Consider the following 25,970-nt stretch of genomic DNA (forward strand, 5'->3'; position numbering starts at 1 on the left):
TCACTTTCTCGGTGATGGAAATAGTGACGATAACACACATTCCCACTGCCACAGGCCACAAAGATGTCCTGAGAAAACATGGCCAAACACCAAATGGCCATGTTAAAATCAAATTGAGCTGAGTTGGAATGAGTTCTGGAATATAAAATGATATCTGAAAATAAGTTTTAAAAAAGCTCAACTATTAAAAATTATTTATAATCAGTAGGCCAATCTTCCAGATGACACTGAAAAGCAGAAATAATTATTCCTGAGCACTGCTGGTTGACAGAATGTCTCTGTGGTCATTTACTGTACTAGCTTGAAACTCAACTGAAGACAGTGGAGGACACCTCAGGTGGTGATGCGGTCACCAGATTAGCAAGCTCTTCTTTTGAAACAGCAACTAAGAATCACCTGTCTCCTCTTCAACTCCGGGGTGAGGAGTCTACGATGACGGCAGCTCCACTGAAGCCATCCAACTCTTGCTCTTGTGCTGCCTGAAGAAATGCTCTCCGAATACCTTCTGAAACAGACGGAAGCTTTGTTGTGCCTCTGTATCTTTTATTTCCAACATTTCTGCATGCATTTGTGGCTTCAACAAGCACTTGAAAAAATTTTATACTGAAACCCTTAATCTAGACATGTGACAGTTGGCTTTCAAAGATAGCAAAATTGTGAAAATCTATCCTCGCTTCAGTTTTCATCGCATGCATTATCAATTTCAGGATCTTCCCTGGGGGAAGACTGATAGCGTTTTATGAGGGTTCAGGATGCCAGAAAGGACAATGAAGTAGGTCCCAAAGGTTAAGACTGAAGCTGAATGGCAGTCCATTCTTGACACACAGCAAGGCTGAAGGTTAATTTCAGTGCCTCTAATGATGCAGAACAGAACCAGCACATCTCTGCCTGCCACACCCTAACTCTCTCAAATAGCTACTGAGACCTCAGCTGCTGTCAACCACAAGGACACAGCTAGAAAGGCCTCCTCAGCTCCATTTTACCTCATCTTCCCAAACTCTTAGGAGGCTTTTTTTTAAAAGATCTTGTTTTTAGGTAATCTCTATACTTAATACAGAGCTCAAACTCACGACCTCAAGATCAAGAATCGCACGCTCTGCTGACTGAGCCAGCCTGTCAGCCCAGAAGGCTTTTTGAAAAAAAAAATACTTATGCATCAGTTTATTTGGAACAAATGCTGTGTACTAGTGAGCAGAGCGGATTTGATCTTGGTGGAAATCCCATATTCCCTTTTAATAAATAACAAGAGCCTAGTCCCATTTTGGCTCTGGACATTAAGAAAGTAGATAACATTTTAAGTCAGTGATCAAATATTAGATCAGTTCCTGAAAATTTTGGAGTTGACTATTAGCTGAAGTGACACAAGTCTACAAAATACATAAGCCAAGAACTAAACCTAACTCAAAACCCATGTTTCAAAAAAAACAAAACAAACAAACAAACAAAAAAAAACCCATGTTTCTGGGGCACCTGGGTGGCTCAGTGGTTGAGCATCTGCCTTTGGCTCAGGTCGTGATCCTGGGGTCCTGGGATCGAGTCCCACATTAGGCTCCCCATAGGGAGCCTCCTTCTCCCTCAGCCTACGTCTCTGCCTCTCTGAGTCTCTCATGAATAAAAACAAACATAACTCAAAAAACCTATTATTAAAAAAACAAACTGACAGCAACAACAAACAAACACGTTTCCAAACATATCATGGTTTGGAAGTGCTAGCAGGTCAGAGTGCTAAATTAAATTTGAGCAAAAAATGAATGAATGAATGAATGAATAAATAAGCAAACTTTGAGCAATATGAAGGCAGAATGATGTGACAAGTTTTATAATCTCTATAGCAATTATAGACGTTCAATAAATATTTACTACATAATGAGACCACTCAAAGATTCAGGCCAGGCATTAGATTTTCAAACCTACAGTGTTCAAGAAATTAAACCTTCCTTGGGATGCCTGAGTGGCTCAGCGGTTGAGCGTCTGCCTTCAGCTAGGATCGTGATCCTGGAGTCCTGGGATCGAGTCCCACATCGGGCTCCCTGCATGGAGCCTGCTTCTCCCTCTGCCTCTGTCTCTCTCTGTCTCATGAACAAATATAAATAAAATCTTAAAAAAAAAAAATTAAAAAAAAAATCAAACCGTCCAACTGTAGAAGTTGTTTCCTTATAAGCTGAACCAAAAGGTAATCAAAGGCAGGGAGGGTTTTTGGTAATACTTAATCAAGACAGAAATCAAGGATTATAAATCTATAGTTTTATTAAGACAAAACTGACAAATGTGGTATGAAGTTTACATTTAAACAAAGTTTTCACAGAAACCTAACACATGCCTAAAAAGATTTTACAATGGAGTTCTAGAATGCAGGTCTAGACGATGTCAAGAACTGATGGATCTCATGATTCAAGACAGCATTTTGGGTATTAGTTCTTAGGATTAAAAAATTTTTTTGTTTTGTTTTGTGTTTTAAAGTGAACCACTGCCCCAGTATGAAAGTTTAATCTTCTCCTGAGACCAGGGCTTTTGAAGTCATTCAACTCTTGAAGTGATTCAATGAACTTGTGCTGTCAGTGATTGAACCCTGCCACCAATGATTTCAGGGTTCAAAGTTCAAATAATAGGCTCCAAGAGTTTTCCACCCTAAGAGCATGGGCCCTTGTCTTTCTCTACTCTCCCACCTTCTATACCACCCTCTTCTCCTCCCCAAATACCTCAGCCAGTGGCTTGGATGGATAAGCTGATGTTTAAAACTTCATAGTTGGAAAAGAAAGGGTCTTCTTACCAATTTCAAGAATTAGCACCTCTATGACAGAACAATCTGCCTATGTATACGCTCCAATAAGACTTTCCCTCTTCAACCAGTTTCCATCCCCAAAATGGCAGCTTTGGTAACTTATTAACTGGCTTAGTCCTTTGTTGGGAATAGCATTAAGCTCAGGCAGGGAACACCTTGGCTTTAAGTTTCAGGCATTCACAGCTTTTAAACAGTCTCTCACAGTCCTCATTTAGGTTGCCAATGACATTTTTTGAAAAGATAAAATATTCTGGACACAGAACCAAATCACCACAAGTTTGTTCTTTCCATTGTTTCACCATTTTCCCAATCAGGCCCCAAATTTTAACAAAAATGATCCTACCCATCTCCGTTCCTTCCCACCCCCAACCCTCCCACCCCCAAATGATACACCAGTAATAGCCAAAAACTACACACATGCTACGCTGTAAAAATGCAGAGTTAACACTATTGGGAAGAAGGCTGTGGGTTGTGGAGATGCACTTTGAAGATCTACAGTATCTTTTGCTCTCCCACACACCCATTCTGCAAGTTCTGTCCTTCATGGAAGGCCCTTTGCCTTTCTCAGCAAAGTACAGAATGGGTGGCCTTGCAATACTTCTCTTCCTTCCCCTCCACTGGGATGGGTGTGCAAACTACACAGCATGGAAAGGCTTTAAAGCACTTGGGCTGCTGTAGGGCACAGAAACGATACTGGCTCTTCAAAGGACATCTTCTCAAGCCACCTCTACGGTGTCAAGACGAGTAGAACTCCTTCCCTCCCCACTTGAAACCCACAGTCAGATGTGACAGGGGCAGGTACTCAGGACAGTTAATTCTTGTCATCTTTTTTGTCATCATCCTCCGAGGGGTAAGAATGCCACGTCAGCCTTTCCTCATAGAAGGATATGACCACCTGTGGGCACTTGACATTGGCTTCCTTGGCAGGGACTAGGTCAGCCTCATCAGAATTTTTCCTGCAGAACAAAGCAGAGAGACCCTGAGACCAGGTGCTAGTGGTCTCCTAACCTGGATTACACAAGGGATAGGGCGATAACATGGCCTACACAGCATTTAGTCAAGTGACATCCTCAGAGGTCTTCTGTTGAAAATCCTCTCTGGTATCTTTGTTAAGCTCAGTCACTTAACTCAATCTATCACATGTGAACCTCTGGCAAGGCCAGGAAAAAAACAAAAACAAAAACAAAAACAAACATGACTCTCAGATTCTTGGAGGGCAGAAGAAAGGCTACCATACTCATCCAAAAGCCAAGCTCCCAAGAGCCCATGGAGAGATCTTGGCTTTGTAGTAGAATTTTGGATAGTAATTGATTTTATACCAATAGTAAGATTTAATACCAATAATAAGATTTAATACCATTGGCTCTAGCCAATGCAGTTGGACACATTCTCATTGACTCATAATTACACTGTTTAACATTACCAAATGCCATGCTCACACAGATATTCCACAACTCCCAGGTGCTTTGAAATGGTGCTTCAACACTGGGAAGTAGAAAATAAGGGACTGTTACATAATTCTCTATATTTTCCTGAATTTTAAAAAATGGTCTCAAAATTTGAAAATCACATACATATTACAAAGGACTTAGGAGTAAGGTCACTAGGAATCTCCTAGATGAGAGTAGCAGCATTAAGGCAGGTAGCAGTTATATGATGGGATCCAATGAGGCACCACCCAAAACTTCTAGAACTCAGAAACAGATAAACCAAAGCCAGAGAGCACAAGGAACCAGGGTTGACTAAACTGGTAAGGTATGTTTCTGAACAACAGACTGAAAAGAATGGGAGGGAAAAGGAGTCTAACAATATGGGAGCCTGAAGGAGGCTGCCCTTGTTGACAATTCAAACAATACTTTGAGGGAAGTTCAGTTATTTCATAACAAAGGAATATTTTCTATTTTGGTAATGGACAACTATTTCAACTCTTCCAGAAAATCATCTTAAAATGAACTAGGTTTTTCTAATCAACATCCAATCTTTTTATCTTAACTTGTAGAATTACATTCAGGTATAATCTTTAAAAATAGCAGTAATTCAACCAAAGGAGTGCAATCTTAAACAATATGGAGATAGTATAGTAACTCAGACTGATCACATGCAGACAGTGAAAATATATTCTAGTTGGATTGTAGCTCCTGGTATCAATCTCCCCCCACCACCCCAGATGCACACCTTAAAAATGAAAAATGAACTTTTCTCCTATAGGCTAGCAGTAAAGCAGCTAAAATGTCAGATTCAGTGAACATAGGAAACACAAAATAAGAAAACAAGAGTTTCACCTAATTGTGACATAAGCTTTCAGCAGTGTCAAAGTCAGGCCTCTCTGACCACCTTCTAAGCAAGAGGAATTAGTATAGACAGGAATTTAAGAGAAGATTCTAGACTGACAAAAGGACAAAATCCTTAAAATTCTGCCTTAACTGGTAAAGGCTTAGAATCATTCCCTCCTAATTTATATTTTAAGGACAATATTTGAGACCTACCTGGGGGGGGAAAAAAGCACAAACATTTTTCAACCAGCAAGAAAAAGAAAAGAAAGCCTTCCTTTTGGCAGAGAATAGGGATATTTTAGGGAATCTGGGGTTAATTAAAGTTCTTATCATTCTCAAGACAACTGTTTTCCTTAAGCTGTTTTGTGGAGTATTACTACCATTGGTATTCATACTTCTAATGGAAAAAAATAGCCTATTACTCTATGCTCTCAGTACAGTAAAGGTGACTTGCTGACCCCTACTGGCTGATCCTGGAATTACAGAATCTGCACAAATTGGAAAGGATCTAACAATCAAAGACAAAGGAAGAGCTACAGAAATTCTTAAATAACCCTGAGAAGTTAACAGAACTTCTGATCCTGGGGCCAGCCCAATTTTTATTAAGGAGGTTGTACAAGGGGAAGGTGGTTCAATCACATTTCATTCCCAACCCCTTCATTCACAGAAGTGAAATGTGATCCTTCCCTGTACCTTCTCCATCCTGGATTTTCTCCCACCTCCTAATAAATGGGGCAAAGATCTGAGAATCCTAAGGGCCCCTACCTGTAACTCATGAGTCCAGGCTGGCAGTCAGGCCGAGGGTCACTATCGAAGGACTATGCCATCTTAAAGATTTCACACTTGGGCGACTGGAATTTCGAAGATCCAGCTCTTTTCCTCTGGCATGGAACAGATGGGGAGAAGAAAAAAACCACCACACAGGGCCACCAGCAGACTCACCATTTCATCAGGAACATGAGTTCTCCACTGGAGTCTGTAGCTCCAATAATCCGCTCTGGTTCCAAACCCCGGGCAAAGCCTCGTGGCTTTTCTGACTGTAAAAATCAGATGGATGCAACAAATTTAATTATGTGGGACTGTTATCCAGACTAGAGTCACTCCTGCTCCTCTGATTAATATAATCACATTCTTGTCAGTATTTCATCAATACCTTGGCTCCAAGTCACAGGCCTTTATGCATCCTTCTGAGTGATTCTTCCATCAAGGTCTTGAGGTTTCCCCATATGTAAAAAGGGACATACATCTCAAGCAAAATAAATTTTCACAACAGTTTCTTCACCCTCAGAAGATAACTTACTTTAAGGTACTGAATAAATATAGAGCTAACACCTGTAATGATTACAACACTGAAAACTATCTATAGGAATGAATTTATTTGCACTCATTATTATTCTTGAAACTTGGATAAAGTAGGGCAGCCCGAGTGGCTCGGCAGTTTAGCGCCTGCCTTCGGCCCGGGGTGTGATCCTGGAGGCCCAGGATCGAGTCCCACATCAGGCTCCCTGCATGGATCCTGCTTCTCCCTCTGCCTGTGTCTCTGCCTCTCTCTCTCTGTGTGTCCCTCATGAATAAATAAATAAAATCTTAAAAAAAAAAAAAAAAAAAAAGGAAAGAAACTTGGATAAAGTATAGATTACATGGCTTCAGCAAAGTGAACCCCCAAACACTTTATAAGCATTAGCCTAAGATTCCAGAGGAAGGAGAGATGGGTGCTGAGGCCCAAGAAGCAGCAGAATAAAACTCCTTAAATTTAAAAATTAAAAGGCTTTTCAGCTTTGACAGCAGTAGGAATTCTGGGCTAGTAAAACTTGTTCTCCCCTTACCTCTTCTTTCTTCTTCTTTGGTTTGCTCTCTTCTCCCTTATCTTCAGAATCAGAGTCAGCTTTGCGTTTGCCTCCCTCTGATTTATCTGTCTCATGTGCTGTTTTCTGTGACTGTAGAAACTCGGCAATGAGATCAGGGCAATCCAGGTTCTCTTCTGGCTCCCACGTGTTATCCTCACTGAAACCAGAGGGCACAGTGAGTCACACTTTCCACTCAAAAGTTAGCACACTCATACTAAGGAGATGCACAGGATGACGAGAGCTGGTGTCCTTGGAAAAGAGGAGTTAATGATAATGAGTATCCAGATTTTGTCCAAGACCAAGAACCTTGGTAACACTGAGATTTCTTGGGGCAGGGGGGTTGGCATCAGACTTTTTAATGTAAATTAAAAGCTTAGAAACTTGCCTTCTTCAAAGGAAAATTACTTTCTTTGCAAACTTGAATCAGTCTAAAGCTGCACATAAAACTGCTTCTCATAAATCACTGTCTGGCATTGTAGCACTTTGTACATGTGGACAGTTTTCCTCATTAGACTCTAAGCCATGAAGGCCAGGCCTGGGTCATACTACCCATCAGAGCACCCTAGGCCTTGCGCATTACTAGACTCCTGAGAAATAGTCAGTGACTAAATAGATAGATTTACCCAAGTTAATGAAACTTACTCTGAGAACCCCTTCCACTTTAGGAGGTACTCCACTTTGCCCTTTACCACTCGACGGTCAAGAACTTTTTCCACCACATATTCCTCTTCCTCCTCTTCTAGCACCTCCTCCACTTTCTTCTTGTTTTGTTTCTTCCCCATAGTGCCCGCCAGCTTTCTGGTCTAAAGGGTGACGCTGCTAAAGTGATAAAATAAAATAAAAAGGGCGTTAGGGCACATTTTTCTTGGTTAGGTGAATATTTGGATGGTTAGAAATCCAGGGACAGCTCTGACTTTAATGGTGTATGCTGCTTGTATTAGCTGTTCTGCCTATACAACTGCAGTATAAAATAAGGCTTTCTTTTTTTTTTTTTTTTAAATAAGGCTTTCTGATATATTAAGCTAGAAAGTTCATAAACAGTCCCAGCCAATCTCACCGCAAAACTTTATTCAGCTTCTTTATTGTTGTATCTCCACTTAAGAGTTTTATACCTATTCTAAGTTTAAAAAGTTCCCAATACCCCTCTTACTGTAAAGCATGTATCTAAAATATTAAATTGGGGGGCATGGGTGGATCAGTTAGTTAAGCATCCGACTCCTGGTTTCTGCTCAGGTTATAATCTTGGGGTCAGGAGGTCGAGCACTGTGCAAGGCTCTCCCTTCAGTGGGGGAGTCTCCTTCTTTCCTTCCTTCTCTCCCCCTCTCCCTCTGCCCTTATCTCCTGCTCATGCTCTCCTAAAATAAATAAATAGGGGCAGCCCGGGTGGCTCAGCAGTTTAGTGCCTCCTTCAGCCCAGGGCCTGATCCTGGAGACCCAGGGTTGAGTCCCGCGTTGGGCTCCCTGCAATGGAGCCTGCTTCTCCCTCTGCCTCCCTCTCTCTCTCTCTCTCTCTGTGCGTGTGTCTCTCATGAATAAATAAAATCTTTAAAAATAACTAACTAAATAAATAAAATTGAAAGCAAGGCTCCTAAAAATAATGTACATACATCAGACTTATTTATATACATATAATCCTCTGATCTATACTTTCATATTACTAGACTTCAAATGTTAGTGTGAGGTAGCTTGTCTATTTATCAAACATCTGGTTTTTCTTTTGTATTTGCATATATAATACAACCCATTTCTTTACATTCTTAAACACTTCTTCCTGAGTCTCAAAGCTCTTTTTGCAGTCTTTTCTGAACCAATGGTTTAAAATGTCAAAGTTTCTTATTAGTTTCTTATTCTACTTAGCTTATTTCTGAGGCAGGAAAATACTCAAAAATGCCAGAATGGGCAGCCCCGATGGCTCAGCGGTTTGGTGCCGCCTTCAGCCTGGGGTATGATCCTGGAGACCAGGGATCGAGTCCCACGTCAGGCTCCCTGCATAAGCCTGCTTCTCCCCCTGTGTCTCTGCCTCTCTCTGTGTGTGTGTCTGTCATGAATAAATAAAATAAAATCTTAAAAAAAAATGTAAAAATGCCAGAATGATCATGAAATCCTCTAAACTCAAGACACTGCAATAATTTGGAAAATGGCAGGCAAAAAAAATAGTTATCACAGATAATAGAACCTGAGCTTATTCTTTTGTAAAATACATCTTCAGGCTGGGTGACTTCTAGTGCTAAAATTCTAGTCCCCTATTAATCTATTTTTAGTCCTTCAAATACAACTCTTGACTGCTGGTAGACTTGAAGCCATTTGTTTACCAATTTGTGTCAGTAGGTGGCGCCATAAGATATCAATACAACAAAATTGAGCTTTAAAACTGGCCAAAAATCTACAAACTGGTAGGTCACAATTGCCCACAATGACATACAAAGAATTAAGGGTATGGCAGATAATCTAAGCCAAGAAAGTAGTTACTACGTCTGAAATTCAAGGCAATGCTGATTTGGGGTTAAACTGGATACTAGCATCCTCGGGAAAGGGAGTCTCACTCAGCCTAAAATAGAAACTCTTCTAAATATACTTTAAAACTGGCATGTACAGATAGAATATTTAAGTCCATATATAGACTATATAAAATATAACAAATTTTCATAAAAGTCGAATTCATCATTATGAAGCAGTTAAATTATCCGCAGAAGCTTTGGTTTTTCACTCTGAGATATTCCCATGTCTGCATATATGAGAAATGCTTACTTACTGAAACATTTACTTAACTACTAGAAAATCTAGACACTGCTGGATACTGGAGATTCAAGAGAATAAGAAATGGTTCCTGGCTTTCTGATGCTTAATGTCTGAAAAGAAAAAAAGCAGACACCACTTCCACTTAAAGCTGTTCTGAATTTTTACAGAGTGGCATAAAACAATGTTTTCTGGAGTGCTCCTAGTGTGGTCTAAGGCAACACCCAAGGCCCTGTATACAGAGGGGTTCAGAACACTCATCTGTTCTCAGATAAGAGGCATCTTTTTCAACACTCTTCCTCTCCACTTACATACTTAAGAATCTGCTTTGCTTTCCTTCTTCTCAACCTCTTTTAGAGAAAATTCCCTTTCTTCTTTTTTTTTTTTTTAATTTTATTTATTTATGATAGTCACACACAGAGAGAGAGAGAGGCAGAGACACAGGCAGAGGGAGAAGCAGGCTCCATGCACCGGGAGCCCGATGTGGGATTCGATCCCGGGTCTCCAGGATCGCGCCCCGGGCCAAAGGCAGGCGCTAAACCGCTACGCCACCCAGGGATCCCCCCTTTCTTCTTTTATTGTACAGACTAATCAGTAGATTGAATGTAACCTGGCTAATACTTGGCTAGCTTCATCGTACCTCTGCTTCAGAGGCTGTGTGTACTTCTTTCTGGAAGGAGATGCTTTCAGGTTTTCAGAATTCTGACTGCCATAGGACAAGTGTTATTTTATGAGGAAAGAAAAATTTAGTTTTCTGTTTGGATAAATGCAGTTGTGTTTCCTCCCCAGAAGAAGTGCTATCCCTTGCTTCTTTCCACTATGAGTTGAAGGAGTAAGCAGGATTCATCTTCAGTCTTTGGTTAATGTGTGGAGAAAAACAGATTACCTTTGATAACAAAGGGTACCACAACTCTCTATGTTAATTTGGACTTGGAAATTAGAAGATACTCCCTTTCTCAGTAGATGGAAGGTAAACAATGGGTTATAACAATCCAAAAATAGTTAACTGTTCCCTAATAATTCCTCTACCAAGTAATTAAATTTAAGAAAGTAAAGGCATTCTATCATTATGGCTTCAGAATTCAGAGCTATTTAAAGCCCTGTGTTATCTACATTAATAGCTGTTATTTGTCTTACAAAAAGAAACTGTGAATACTACCCACTGGATCCTGCTACTATGAAGGAAAAGGGTCAGGACAGCTTGTTTTGTCTCTAGCTACTGCAGGCCTCTGCTCCTGTAGCATTAGCCTGGTCCCAAGGAGGAAGAATCATAGAACAGAGTAAGAATGTATCCTTTAGGTTAAGAAAAAACACCCCTGCCCCCCCATGGGAAAATCTAAAGTGAGACCTCTTGATTTTCTTTACTCACTTATCTTTTCTTTTTAAAAGATTTTATTTATTCATTCATTCATTCATTCATTCATTCATTCATTCGAGGGGAGGGGCACAGACACAGGCAGAGGGAGAAGCAGGCTCCATGCAGGAAGCCCGACGTGGGACATGGGACTCGGGACTCGATCCCGGCTCTCCAGGATCACACCCTGGGCTGAAGGCAGCGCTAAACTGCTGAGCCACCTGGGCTGCCCACTGAACTCACTATCTTAAGATCAACTCAGAAAAGTGAAGAATGGGGGCACTTGGGTGGCTCAGTGGTTGAGTGTCTGCCTTCAGGCTCAGGTCGTGATCCCAAGGCCCTGGGATGGAGTCCGCATCAGGCTACCTACCCATAGGGAGCCTGCTTCTCCCTCTGCCTATCTCTGCCCCGACCTCCGCCTCTCATGAATAAATAAAATCTTAAAAAAAAAAAAACCCTGAAGAATGTAGAAAACAGACTCCTGCTTCTCTCTGAGCTTTCATATCTGGCTTATGCCAGCATCTATCTAAGGTACTGGATTCTTTATACTGGAGATTCTCAGCCAGGCTTCTCAACTTGAGTTTTCCCTTTATAGGTAGTTCTTAGGGTCCTGAATAAGCTGTTTGTCAAAATCAGTAGATTAAAAATGCAATCTAGTCTTTCTATAGAATCTAGAACCTTCTGAGGAGCCAGGAGCCCCCTTAAATATTACAAGGAGACAATTCTCAGTTTCCAAATGGATTATTTCAAGAAAACCCCCCTTTCTCCAAATATGGCAGTCTCCAAATACTAGCAGGGACATCTAGAAGGACTCTTTTTCATTTTTTTTTTTAAGATTTATTTATTTATTCATGAGAGATACAGAGAGAGGCAGAGACACAGGCAGAGGGAGAAGCAGGCTCCATGCAGGGAGCCGGATGTGGGACCTGACCCTGGGACTCCAGGATCATGCCCTGGGCCCAAGGCAGGCGCCAAACCACTGAGCCACCCAGGGATCCTCTAGAAGGCTTCTCAATTGGAATTGCTTGGCAAGCCTCAAAGTAACTCAAATCAGCATAGTAGCAAAATGGAAAAATGCCTTTCATCAACAAAATCTGCCACTCCCTCCTAAACATCCTGGCAACCAAATTATGGCATCAAAAGTGCCATAATCACTGGTCAATCACTGTCAGAACATCCCAAGAGGTGTACACAAGTGGGAACAGTTCTGGATTAACTCAGAATTCTTAGTCCTTGGACAAATCTCCTTAAGGTTTATCCTGATGTTGCAGACAAAAAACCTAGTTACTCGAGCTGCTTTAACTTTTATCTAAATATTTACTAGGATAGGGAGCACCTAACTGGCTCAGTCAGTAAAGCGTGTGACTTGATCTCAGGGTTGGAAGTTTGAGCCCCACGTTGGGTGCAGAGAGGACTTAAATACATATACTGGGTCTGCCACATTTTAAGCTGCCTAGAAAAATACACTTGTATTAATTTTACAAATTTCAAAGTGCTACTGCACTGTTGTCTCATTTTATCCTTGAAACCATCCCATGAAATAAGCCACTCAGATGTTATCAACACCTCTTAGATAACAAAACAGATTTACACTCTATAAATCACCTAAGGTCACACAATTAACAAAGAGCATAGCACCTCAGTAAGGACACCTAGCGAGGCTGAGCTAATGGCCCTGATGCCAGAAAGTACTAGGAGGTAGCCACACACCTGTAGGGAGAGGAGACTTCCCTTCAGCCTGTATAAGGAAAGGATAGAGGTCTCTTTAAATGGATCCTCCCTACAATTTGTCATCAGTAAATAAGTAAGTGACTGATAATGATTTTCTTTCAGAAAAGACCTTGTAAGGTATGGCTATTAAAAAAAAATTCTTAATTGGTTACTGGAATACAAAGGTATTCACTGTTAATTAAATCAGCAGGCAGTAGCAAAGCCTTGGTTGTTAGTGTCCCAGCAACTCTTTGGAGTCTTTTAAATCGACACAACCTAGACAGTGCAGAATTTTTTAAGTTAAATACCCACACCAAGTAGGCTGGAGAGAGTACTGAGAAAATGCCAATTTTAAGAAACCAAAGTTCATCTATAATGTCCCAATGAATCCAGAGACGGTGTAAATCTGAACTAAGAGTCATGAACTCATAGTTCTTTCAAGAGATAAAAAAGCACTGTCTCAATTCTCCCCCACACTACCTCTACCAGGAGGTAAGATACTAGAAAATAGAGAGGAACAATGCTACTTGAAAGTAGAAGGCGGTACAGTATCAGATACAAGATAAAGGCATTTTTGTTTTGTTTTTGAGGAGCTGGTACTGATAGATTTCTTGCCAGTTTGGAAGATCAAATTCCAGATGTCAGGACAAGGTAACAACCACAGACCTCTGAAACCAAAGCAGTAGGCCTTTTAGCTAAATGTCATGAAGAAGCATTTAGAATGTTGACCTGGTGAGGTGACCATCTTTACTAAGAAAGAATTCACAGAGAAGCAGACCTTGAGTACAGAGCTTTTACCTATAGGAGAATCAGAATCGCCTATGGATGGAGTTTATAAATATGGACACCCAGATCCAATGACATACAAAGTACGGTGTGCATTGTATTAAAGAAATACTGTTTTTCTATATGTAATATAATACATGTATTCATATTCAATTAAAAAATATTTAATTTAGGAAATCAAAGTTCCTTGGCCCAAAACCTGTCAAAGCCTGTTTGTTTTCGTTCTTCTATACATAAACTAACACAGATAAACATTAAGTGAAAATAGATTATTACAGTTCTACAACTTGCCTTTTTTTTTTTTTTTAAGATTTTATTTATTTATTCATGATAGAGAGAGAGAGGCAGAAACACAGGCAGAGGGAGAAGCAGGCTCCACGCAGGGAGCCCGAAGTGGTACTCGATCCTAGGTCCCCAGAATCACGCCGTGGACTGAAGGTGGCGCTAAACCACTGAGCCACCGGGGCTGCCCTACAACTTGCCTTTTTATGGAATATAGTATATATCTCTGATGCCGTTCCATAGAGATTTCCATTCATAACAGGCTGCATAGTATTCCGTATTGCTAGGACATATACTCTAACCATACACCTAGTGATGAAAATTTGGGTTGTTTCCAATTTTCTATTATTACAAACAATGTTGCTTCGACCATGGCATCTCACCTTTAAAGCTCTTTAGGTGATTTGTGTGATTCTTGATCTTAGGGTCATGAGTTTGAGCCCCACACTGGACATACAGTTTACTTAAAAATAAATAAATAATTATATAAATTTTAAAACTGCTTAGGTGATTTGATGGATATCCTTGGAAAAAAACTCATTGTTATAAGGGGACCGGCAGAAACGACATTCCTTAAGTGAAATTACATACATTATTACAGACATAAATCAATTCTCAGAGTTAGCTAAAAGACAGGTAAACAGGGCAGCCCCGGTGGCGGAGCGGTTTGGCGCCGCCTGCAGCCTGGGGTATGATCCTGGAGGCCGGGGATTGAGTCCCACATCAGGCTCCCTGCATGGAGCCTGCTTCTCCCTCTGCCTGTGTCTCTGCCTCTCTCTCTGTGTCTATGAATAAATAAATAAAATCTTAAAAAAAAAAGACAGGTAAACATTTTACTTTCTTCATAGAATTGAGAATAAGGTTGGAGCATAAACTAATGCTCTTGAAAACAAAACAAAAAAAATTTTAAGATTTTATTTATCCATGAAAGACACACAGAGAGAGAGAGAAAGGCAGAGACACTGGCAGAGGGAGAAGCAGGCTCCCCGCAAGGAGCCCGATGTGGGACTTGATCCTGCGTCCCCAGGATCACACCCTGGGCTGCAGGGGGCGCTAAACCGCTGCGCCACCGGGGCTGCCCACAAAAATCTTCTTATATCACATTTAGTATTATTCAATCTAGACCTTTTCTGCACTAGCAATGCAATTGGAAGAGCACTGCTTGATCTTCATAGTTCCTTTCACCAGAAGAAAGTTAGTATGAGGACAAGATGGTATCTTTCCTGTCCCTGCCTCTCAAAACAAATTTATGCCTATAAGCAGTTCTATACATTTAAATACTAAATACCTATTTCCTAATAAGTAAAACAGGTGTAATAACCCTCATGGGATTCCGGAGGTGAACTTTTATGACCTTCTGATATTAACTACCTATTTACATATTTGTAATATGTCTTATTTCATTATATTATTTACTGCTTTAAGCTTAAATATAGCTTTCTGAAGCCCAATGCATTAAAAACTCATTAAGAAAACAGCACTTCCACACTGTGTGTATGGCTGTTTTTAAAATCAGAGAGCAGGTCCAGAACACATTCAAGAGGGATCCAGGTCTGGCTATTATGAAGGAACCAATAATTATGAAACAGAGAAAACAAGATCTCACTTCTAGATGACCAAGACAGAAGAGCTGCCAGAAACTGAAAAAAAATCACACTTCATATATCTTAAGTGTAGGAATTTCTTGTGCTTTTCTTTTTATCTAACCCGCACAGGAAAATAAAGTAAAAATGCTCTTGTAGTTACTGGCAAAAGGAATATAACTTCCTATGAAGAAAGATAAAATAGGCGAGAAAGGAGGTAAATTCTGAATACATTGGAAAATTTCAACAAAATGGTTTATTTGTGAAAAGAAGTTTAAGATTTCTAAAGATCAGGGACGCCTGGGTGGCTGGCTCAGTGGTTGAGTGTGTCTGCCTTTGGCTGAGGGCGTGATCCTGGAGTCCCAGGATCCAGTCCTACACAGGGCTCCCTGCATGGAGCCTGCTTCTCCCTCTGCCTATGTCTCTGCCTCTCTCCGTGTCTCTCATGAATAAAAAAATTAAATCTAAAAGAAAAAAAAAAGATTTCTGAAGATCAGCATAAATACCAAAAATCAGTTTTAATGATCTAAACAGTAAAGCTCTATAACAAGCTTCAGAAGTTGTGATTTCAAGCTCAGCTTTTACATATTAACTTTTTTAAAAAACCAATGAAATGAACAATGGTCTAAGAATTCATAATGTGTTTACTGAGTTCAAGACAAAAAGGACAACCATCCTTGATTTCTCTCCACTCATCCTGCATATCTAGCCTCTTCCTAAGTCCTACTAAGTTTGTATTATAAATATCTTTCTTGTTTGTTTTGGTAAATATCTTTCAATTCATACATTTTTCTAGGCCTACTACTTCCATCCTATTGCAAGCTAACATCATCTCTTGTCTGGATCACTCCTAATTCAATGCATTCTCAATACCAGGCACTCATTTAAAATGCAGATCTCTTCACAGCATTATCTGTGGGCATCTGAGCTGAAGACCACCACACCTAACGTTTCATTCACAATTACCTTGTCCTTTGACCCATTCTTTCACTTGAACACTTCCCTTACCTAAAATGTCATGGCCAGAAGCCTCCCTGAGGCCCCAGGGTTTAGGTTAGGTTAATTCTTCCAATGAACTCTGTCGTACAGTATTCATCATTTAACAATTATCTCTTGGGTACCTATTCTGTGTAAGGTGCTAGACAAAAATCCCTGGTCTCCTAGAATTTATATTCTAATGTGGATGAGTGAGCATGAGTGGGAGTATGTGCATGCATACATGTGCAGGCAGAGCGAACACAGACAATAAGCAAGAAAGTATTAGTTATAAATGCTATAAATATAAAGTAAGTATCGTTAGATTTAAGTAAGTTTATACAGAATCCAAATGACAAGGAGACAACTCAGCAAAAATCAGAACAACACACCAAGTTTAGGGAATAGCTGGTCCAAAGTCCTACTGAAGCGAGGAGAGCTTGCTCTTATCTGAAGAACAGAAATGTGGCCAGGTAGAAATCACGAAGACTGAAAGAGGAGCCGGTAAGGACCAGATGATAATTATTATGCATACCACTTCCCATGTTACTCCTCCTTTCATCTAGCTCCTTTTTCCATTCCTTATTTTCCTTCTGCCTCTTTTGCCTCCAGCTTAGGTTTAAGACCTAGGCATTCATAACTATAAAAGTTTATAACTACAGCTCCTCCAGCGTTTAATATTATCTATTAAAAAATACAGGGTAGGGATCCCTGGGTGGCGCAGCGGTTTGGCGCCTGCCTTTGGCCCAGGGCGGGATCCTGGAGACCCAGGATCGAATCCCACATCGGGTCCCGGTGCATGGAGCCTGCTTCTCCCTCTGCCTGTGTCTCTGACTCTCTCTCTCTCTCTGTGTGACTATCATAAATAAATAAAAAATGTAAAAAAAAAAAAAAAAAAAAATACAGGGTGACCAACTCACTCTGGCGAAAAAAGCAGAGAGTCAATTCCACATTGCAGGGAGGGACCCTCTCAGACCCAGGCAAATGGAGCTGTTTGTTTAGGCCAGTGGGATATGCAGCCACACAAGCAGCACAGGCTTTTGAGAATCCCTTAATGGTAAGTAATAACAACATAATGATAACAACTAAAATTTACTGAATACTTAAAACTTAATGCATATAAAGGCATTCAATCCTCATGGCAACTCTATTAGACCCATTTCATAAATGAGAAAACTAAGGCTTATGAAGCAAAGAAAATTTCCCAAAGCCCCCAGAGCCAGGACTGAAATATAAAATATACAAAACAATGCAAGTTGAACTTTATTTCACTAAGATAAATGGTAAGAGTATATAATAATTAGCAAAAGAAACATTAGCAAGAATAAGCAACCACAAAAGCACTACAGAGGCTCAGAAGAATAAATGGCTAGGGTGATTAGGAAAGGTTTTGAAAAGTTGGGATTGAAGCCAGGCTCCAACAGCATTTGAAAAGGTGGATTGAGTAGGGCAATTTGGCCCAAGGAACTGTTGTGAACAAAAGCAATGAGGCACGTCTGAGGTAGATGGTGTGTAAACTAGTTTGGGCGGAGTAGACTGAATAGGAAAATGGTAGGTAACTGCTAAAAAATTTTCTACAAGATCCCTCTCCTCCTTAAAACAAAGATCAAACTCCTCAGCGTGACATCTAACACCCTTTGGTTCCAACCATTTCATACTTCTACTCCCTCACAAAACCTACAGTCCTGTTAAAACTATAACCTGAACATATCTTGCACATTTCCTCCATGCAAGGCTTTGTTCATTATTAAGAAGGGCACCTGTCCAACACCAGCAGCCAAGATCCTACCCATCCTTCAAGACCGAACTTAAATGCTACTTCTTCCATGAAGTCTACCCAACCTAGCCAAGTATTATTTCTCTTTTCCTTGCGGTTCTTCAAGCATTTTGTTTCTATTTTTACTCTTAATTAAAGGCAGGCCTGAGCCCTGTGTAATGTGTAGAACCTTGTATGGGCAGTTGGATGGATGTCTGACTCCAAAAATCAGGGAAAAGATGTCCAAAGCTGTCAGCGTTTTAGGGAATGATCAGTGAGGAATCTGATCAGCAAGCCCAAAATCGTAAATATGCAGTACACCTTTGCTGAAGCATTAGCAACTATGTACCAGTCATCAAAAGGCAGGTGAAGACATGTGTGATATATACTCAATGTGTAGTCTTCCTGACTCATGCTTCTAAACTGCTGTTAGTCTGTTTGTTAACCATGGCTGTTTGGGAGGCAAATGCTTTCCAGATGGAAAACTTTACTGAGTAGAAAACAAGAACTCATGCCACATACCCAGTAAGCAGGAGTTTCATTTTTAAAGGAATACCTGCTCCTGAATTTCAGGACCTAGGACTAGAATACTGATGTGTTAATAAAATGAGAATTTTATCTGAGATGTGTCCAGAAACTTGGCTAACTCCTTTCAGTATGCTCATGTGGATGAAACTATACACACAGCTTTCAGTTGAGAGGCCACAGGGATGGACAAATATTAGTAGGACACAGTGATAACCTGAAGCAAGTCTTTTAGTTTAAGACGAAATAAAAATGATTAGAAAGCTAGGCCAGAAGTATGGCTAAGTTGGAATTAAAAGCAGAGATCAAAGCATTCACAGATAACAAGACAAAACCAGATTATTGACACTAACCTTCATACCACAGTTCGGGTAGGCCCTCAACGTGTTAGCTATTATTAAAGAGAAAGGCACAATTTCACAGACAAATTAGGTAGCCCCTTCTTGGTCAGTAAACCATAAAAGCTAAAGGCAGGAATGAATTAATACAAGTTAGTCAATTCATATAACGACATGATCTGAATTTTGTTCATATTTGGGTAACTTCTCCAATTAACTTTGGACAGTCTATTCAATTTTTCAGTAGACACCACTATCTGGAAATACCATTTATTTAACCCTATACATAGAACCCAAAAGATTTTTCAAGATACTTTTATTTATTTATTTTTTTAAGATTTTATTTATTTATTCATGAGAGACACAGAGAGAGAGGCAGAGACACAGGCAGGGGGAGAAGCAGGCTCCATGCAGGGAGCCCGATGTGGGACTCGATCCCGGGACTCCAGGATCATGCCCCGAGCCAAAGGCAAACGCTCAACCCCTGAGCCACCCAGGTGTCCCTCAAGATACTTTTAAAACAAGATATTCAAACTATAGCTTGCTATTGAAACCCAGAACCTGGAGCCTCTCGTCTTTGCCTAAGGTATTTAAAATTGTTACTTGCACAATCTACAGACCAAGATGAGTATATTAAAAACTGAGGCTAGGACAAGCATGACAAGGACAACAGTTATACTCTACCCAATGTCATTGATCAAAGACAGGAAAACTAATTATTTAAGTGCATATTAACTCCTTCCGCTAGCACATGGAATTCTAAGAAAGGATCTAAAAGCCATATCCATTCATTCAACAATATGAATGACCTACCATGTGCCAGACATTTAGAAGAACAAGAGGTATAGCCCCATCTTATGTGAGTTCATATGCTAGCCATTAGCATTTTGTTCCAAAAACTCTTTGGGGAAATAACCCATGAAATGAAAATCAAGCCTAACGTACAATCTGGTGGTATCTGTTATACCACCAGAGATAGTACATAAAGAAGATGAGATTCTGAGGGAGAAACTACTAGAAAATGTCAAAAATGCATCAGTTCTCTTTTTTAAATGGCATGAACTCAAAAAGAAACATTCTTCTAGTCCTTAAAATGGGCACAGAATATAATGGTTGCTTTTTAACTTTATTTTTTTAAGTTTATTTTTAAGTAATCTCTACACTCAACATAGGGCTTGAACTCAGGACCCAGAGATTAAGAATAACATGCTCTTCTGACTGAGCCACCTAGGCACTTCAGTACAATGGTTGCTTCTTTTCAGATATTTGGTTAGAAAATTATCAGTATCCCGCAGTCAAAAACGCAGAAGGCTAGGGTATCCTTACTTGGTCCCTTTCAATCACGAAGCTAGAAGCAACAGGCTACACGCACTATTTACATCTTTAATGAAAAAACTTAGGCTACAGCAGCCAAAGAAGAATAACAGCACCAAAGGGAAAACTGGAAATGAATGAAGATCCTGAACCCCCGCTAAAGCTTTATTAAGGTGTGACCAGTTCCAAGTTCCAACGGGTTTCCCACTCAATCATACCACTTACAATATAAATGCCTGTAAGCACCTAGGGAGGAACACAGGCACTAATTTCCCAATTGTATTCATGTTTCCATTCCAAACTTTGGACCTTTTCAGAGCTATTCCAAACTGCCAACACGATTCTTAATACAACTGAGGAGGCGATCTTAACCCTGGCCAGAGTTTTCCAGTATCACTGATCTTTTTGTAAACTCCACCTCAATGGAGTTAAACCAATTCAAGTCTGCATATAAGGCCATCCATGAAAAACCTTCATCTGAAGCTTTGAAGAAGTACTGCTCATTCCCGTATTCAAATTTTGTAACAACAAAGAAAGGCTAGCTTAAAAAGAAAGAAAGAAAGAAAGAAAGAAAGAAAGAAAGAAGACAAAGCAAAGCAAAGCAAAGCAAAGCAAAGCAAGAAAATCATAAGAGCCTAGGAAACAAATCTCACGATCTCACTAACTCTTCTTCTTTGTCTCCCCATTTCCCACATCATCTTACATATCTCTCACTAACTTAATTCCTTAAGTATGAACCCATCTACACGTTTCTACAATACCACTGTCTTTTGCGACCAGTGACGATCCCAGATAAAAACGTATGTAACTGTGAATCCAAGCAAGCGCTGCACTTGGGATTTTTTTTTTTTTTTTAACTCCCCGAAGGAATCAAAAGAGCTGAGGCAGTAGAAAACCTGGAAAGGGGGAAGAAATCTGGGTTTTTTGTCCTTTCTTCACACATTATTCTTACAGCCTCCCCACTGTGTGAGGACCCATCAGGAATCAAAGGCGGCCGGTTTTCCCCTTTCAACTCCTCACAGAAACACTCTCGGGGCCTCCGCCCTACTTACTCTCTCAGCTCCTCCCTCTCCAGATCCAACTCGGCACGTAACTGCCCCTTCCTCTCCTAGCCCCCTCTTCAGTTTATCCAACAGGTCTCCTCCCCGAGTAGCACACCTTGGACTGCCCAGCCCCCTCGAAGATGTCCTCGAAGTTACTTGTCCTTAGCCCGGCGAGCGGCAATTCCGCTGGCAGCCCCGGCCGGACCCCAAATTCTCAGGTGGCATTCGAAGCCAAGGGTCTCGCAGCCGTCAGCCCTCCCCTCGCCGTGTCCAAACATCAAGGCTGCCCAGCCTGTCCCCTCCTCGCTGTACTCAAGTGTCTTCCCCCAATCCGGCAGCCCACCCAACCTACGTAGCATTGTCTCGGTCCACCCAGGCCCCGAGGAGCGACCCGCCAGGGCTCGGCCCACCCCGAATCGTCTCGATCTCCTGCTCAGAGTACGCCGCCCGCCCCGCCCTCTCCATCCTTTTCGCGCCCGGCGCCCGACCCCCTGCAGCCGGCGGAGGGCCCCGTGCGGGAAGGGCGCGGGACCGGGTGCGCTCCCCGTTCCCACCCTCCGCTGCAAGCCCGCGCGGCCCCTCACCCAGGGCTCCCGCCGCTGCCGCCGCCGCCGCCGCCGCCGCCGCCGCGCGCCTCCCCCCCGCGTCCCCGCCTCTAGCGGGCTCTTCACCTCAGAGCAGCGCCCAAGAGCCCGAGAGGAATCGGTGCCGCGCTAATGGCGCGTCGCGTCGGGCCGGCCGGGGGAGTGGCGCCCAGAAAAGCAACAAGCCGGTGGCCGCAGTCGAGCCCCTCACTGAAGCGGCGTACCGCAGGCCCCAGCCAACGGCCCTCCCCTCAGCCGAACAAAAGAGCCTCGCACTCGGCGCTGCCCGCCGCCCGCACCGCGCAGGCGCGGCGACCCTCCGCACAGCCGTATGGGATTCGGAGTCCCTCCCAGACTACAAGACCCGAAGTGCTGCGCGCGTCCTACGCCACCACGCGGAGTTGGCGAGGGGTTCGGGGAGTTTTAGTTTTTAAACTGCAAGCGCTGGAACGAGTGTAGTTTAGAATGCTGCAGCCTAGAGCATTAGAGCGTCTGGTTTCGCAAGTGACCCCCATGATGCTTGGTCCGAAAAATCAACCGTTTCTGGGCAGTAATTCACATCCTCGAAAGTTTTTAATCTGAATAGGTGTCTCACCAGAGTTTTGTTGACTTTCCAATAATCTCTGTAATCCTCAATTTCTGCCTCAAATTTGTGTAAGGCTCCTACTTCCCCTTGGGAGTCTTGCTTGCCTGACGCTTAGACTAGGTTAGGTTCCCCTGGTCGTTGTCATCGTGGCATCTTACCTTTTTCGAACTTACCTTTTTCGTTGGCTGTGCCAAGTGGAGAGCTTTAGTGCAGAGCCCGCTCATCCCCACCAGCACTCCTCACCCAGCCACCTCCCAAAACATGGAAAGAGGTGAAAACCACCTCTTGTTATTCTTCGAGACAAATGGTTTAGTTCTGATTTCAACTATATCGCTGTCCTCAAACCTATTCATACTGGAAATTCCGTCTCATGTCATTCCTCCACTTTATTGTCTTTAGTTGGTGTGTGCTGTTCCCTAAACTCCATAAAGGCAGAAATCTTGCCTCGTGTTGTTTACCACTCTATACCCAGTGCCCAGTATAGTCCCTGGCATACAGTTGTCAAGCAATAATTGTTGAATAAATGATTAAATGCATTAATGAAATGTTCATCTCCTTACCTAACGGAAAGTGGAGGTTATTAGCATTTTCTTCACATCAGATTTGTGAGTGTTTCTCTTTCTCTCTCCTTTACTCTTCTTTTTTTTTCTATCTGACCAGGAACTAAATAGAACTACCAGAACATGACTTTTTTTCTTTCTTATTTGAATATTCAAATAGCCTCCTAATCAGAGGTAAAGAAGAAAGCCAACCCAGTCTACTGTATTCCACGTCAGAGTATTTACGTTAACAGTTTTGCTGAGTCAGGCACTGTGCAGGGCTCTGGAGAATTGTGGTATAAGAAACCCAACCAAATAAAAGAGCCGTGAGAGCACAGAGAAGAGGACAATTCTTCCTGAGACATTTGGGTTTAATGTCCATGGAGAGTAAAAGTCCATCTACTCACTCCTTCCTAAAGTCTCCTATTTTGTTTTTATAACTGTAACGATGAGAAAATTAGTTCTAATAATATTAACTATTCCTTTTTTTTTTATTTATTTACGATAGTCACAGAGAGAGAGAGAGAGAGAGGCAGAGACACAGGCAGAGGGAGAAGCAGGCTCCATGCACCGGGAGCCCGACGTGGGATTCGATCCCGGGTCTCCAGGATCGCGCCCTGGGCCAAAGGCAGGCGCCAAACCGCTGCGCCACCCAGGGATCCCAATATTAACTATTCCTATTAATGCTTACCTCAGCACTAGGAATCCTGTTAAGGCCTTGATTTAAAAATGTATATATTTATTGGGACCCGGCCTGGAGCCTGCTTCTCCCTCCGCCTATGTCTCTGCCTCTCTCTTTGTGTGTGTGTGTCCCTCATGAATAAATAAAAATAAAATCTTTAAAAATATATATTTATTTCAGAAAGAGAGAAAGATCACATGCACAAGCAGGGGGAGTGGCAGAGGAAGAAGGAGAAGCAGACAACTTACTGAGGAGGAAGCCCCGAGCCATCTCTGTCTCAGGACTCTAGGATCATGACTTGAGCAGAAGGCAGACGCCTAACCGACTGAGCCACCCAGGCGCCCCTGTTAAGGCCCTGATTAGTGTTTTTTAATCCTAAACAATGCTGGAAGTGGGAATTACTATTTCCATTTTACAGAAAAGACTCAGGTTGTGTAATGTGACCAATGACCTTCAGCAAGAAGGTGGTAGAACTGAAGTCTGATGTTATCTCTAACTTCCAAACCATAATTCTGCCCACATGAAATGCTACCATACCTAATTCCTCATAGTGAGCTGAATTCTGCTTTCCCATGTTGAATACCATTTCCTCCTAATTCTGGGTGTGTGGTTGCACACAGTTGTGTTCTATAAACCTAATTCCCCTTTCATATATCCTTCTAGTATTGAAATTCAGCCCTTATGTTCCCCCAAGGTCTTCTCTCAGCTAAATGTCACAATTATCTTAAACCTACGTCATAGGAACACAGTTTCAGGTCTAGCACATATAGTTTGTTAGTAAATTCTGGGCTCTTTTTAAAAAGATTTTATTTATTTATTCATGAGAGACATAGAAGCAGAGACACAGGCAGAAGGAGAAGGAGGCTCCAGGCAGGGAGCCCGATGCTGACCGATCCTGATCCCTGGACCCTGGGACCACACCCTGAGCCAAAGGCAGATAGATGTCCAACCACTGAGCCACCCAGGAGTCCCAATTCTGGGCTCCTTATATGGGTATTTCAAGTAGAGGGAATCATTGCACAGATGCTTTACACCATTCTTGAATTACAGAAGTCAAAGTTCACCTTTTCTTTTCAGGTAGCAGAGCACCACTGGTTTATGCTAATCTGTAATCAACTCAGAGCTCTCTCTGTTAATAATTTATTCTGGAATTCTGTCAGGGATGAATGTCAAACTCTCAAGCCTAAAGTTCCTGCATACCAACATCTTTTTTGAAAATCTTTTAGGGGTAGTCCAGGAGGTTCAGCGGTTTAGCGCCGCCTTCAGCTCAGGGTGTGATCCTGGAGACCCAGGATCGAGTCCCACATCGAGTCCCACGTCGAGCTCCCTGCATGGAGCCTGCTTCTCTCTCTGCCTCTCTCTCTCTCTGTCTCTCATGAATAAATAAATAAAATATTTAAAAGAAAAAAAAAAAATATTTAAAAGAAAAAAATCTTTTAGGATCAAATGGGTTCAGTTCTTTTCTCTTCCCATGTTTTAAAACAAATTTATTAAACAATTTGAATGTAATCTAGATTTCTCGCTCAGTGCCCTATCTTGACCTTATTTTTTCAACGATGATTTCTAACACTTGATAATGGCGTCAATCTTTATCATACCTAAAATGCTTGTGCCTCTCTAGGCAGTTATCATTTTGCCTAGATGGTGCCATTTTAAGTTATTTAGGCCCTCAGAGTATCTTTACTACTTAGGGTAATGGCAGCTCAGTCAGAATCTTGCTCAAGACAAAATTTGAAGTCTACATTACTCATGTCCACAGGAAATGTGTCTCTCACATGAAGTTTCTAAAATCATAAGGAATGTGGGAAAGAGAGGAAGTTGGACACTGCAAAAAGGAACAAGGACTTGGAATCAGGCTGAACTGGATTCATTTGTCTCTACTTTTTGCCTTCTGTGTAACTTCAAACAAGCTCCTTAACCTCTCTGAGCTTCAACCAACATAAAAATCTGAAACATGGAAAGATTACTTAAGACCTGACTTGCAGCATTTCTGTGAGATGGATTGTAATGTATGAAGGCAATAACATATACTAGCACTTATAAACAGTAGCTATTTTAGGTACAGCAGATAGCTGCTTCTCATGTGATTTAAGGGGTGGGGGAAATACAGCACTTTTGAAATATTTTCTTCCCTGCTGTCTGAAATTCTTTGTTTCATTTCCCATTCCCCCCCAATTTTTAAAATGATGGTAAAATCTGCATAACAAAATTTACCATCTGAACCATTTTAAGTGTACGGTTTAGTGGAATTAAATGCATTCTAATGTTGTGCAAC

The 25,970-nt window shown here is 41.5% G+C and overlaps 1 protein-coding gene across 5 annotated transcripts; it reads right to left on the reverse strand.

The window, feature by feature from the left end:
• Window positions 1–2,222: 2,222 nt before the first annotated feature.
• On the reverse strand, window positions 2,223–23,139 carry CBX1 (chromobox 1). 5 transcript variants are annotated; one of them, XM_038547553.1, is made up of 5 exons: window positions 21,976–22,202; window positions 7,545–7,721; window positions 6,882–7,059; window positions 5,998–6,092; window positions 2,223–3,738 (listed from the first exon to the last, which is right to left on the reverse strand). In XM_038547553.1, the coding sequence occupies exons 2-5, from the start codon at window positions 7,682–7,684 to the stop codon at window positions 3,594–3,596; spliced, it is 558 nt and encodes a 185-aa protein (XP_038403481.1). In that variant the 5' UTR covers window positions 7,685–7,721; window positions 21,976–22,202; the 3' UTR covers window positions 2,223–3,593. The 5 variants fall into 5 exon arrangements, with proteins under 5 accessions (XP_038403481.1, XP_038403480.1, XP_038403478.1 ...); XM_038547552.1 differs by lacking the exons at window positions 2,223–3,738; window positions 21,976–22,202 and adding exons at window positions 3,747–4,267; window positions 23,035–23,139; XM_038547550.1 differs by lacking the exons at window positions 2,223–3,738; window positions 21,976–22,202 and adding exons at window positions 3,747–4,267; window positions 21,889–21,962.
• Window positions 23,140–25,970: the final 2,831 nt, after the last annotated feature.

The sequence above is a fragment of the Canis lupus genome, chromosome 9, assembly GCF_011100685.1.
Source record: "Canis lupus familiaris isolate Mischka breed German Shepherd chromosome 9, alternate assembly UU_Cfam_GSD_1.0, whole genome shotgun sequence".
In the NCBI taxonomy this organism is placed as follows: Eukaryota; Metazoa; Chordata; class Mammalia; order Carnivora; family Canidae; genus Canis; species Canis lupus.

Bases quoted from the DNA above. Each gene is read 5' to 3' on its own strand.
- CBX1 (XM_038547552.1), bottom strand. From the start codon at position 7,684: ATGGGGAAGAAACAAAACAAGAAGAAAGTGGAGGAGGTGCTAGAAGAG. The intron at 7,060-7,544 runs GTAAGTTTCATT...CTCTGGTTTCAG, and splicing joins AAGTGGAAGGGGTTCTCAGA to TGAGGATAACACGTGGGAGC. The intron at 6,093-6,881 runs GTAAGGGGAGAA...TGATTTTTACAG, and splicing joins CAAAGAAGAAGAAAGAAGAG to TCAGAAAAGCCACGAGGCTT.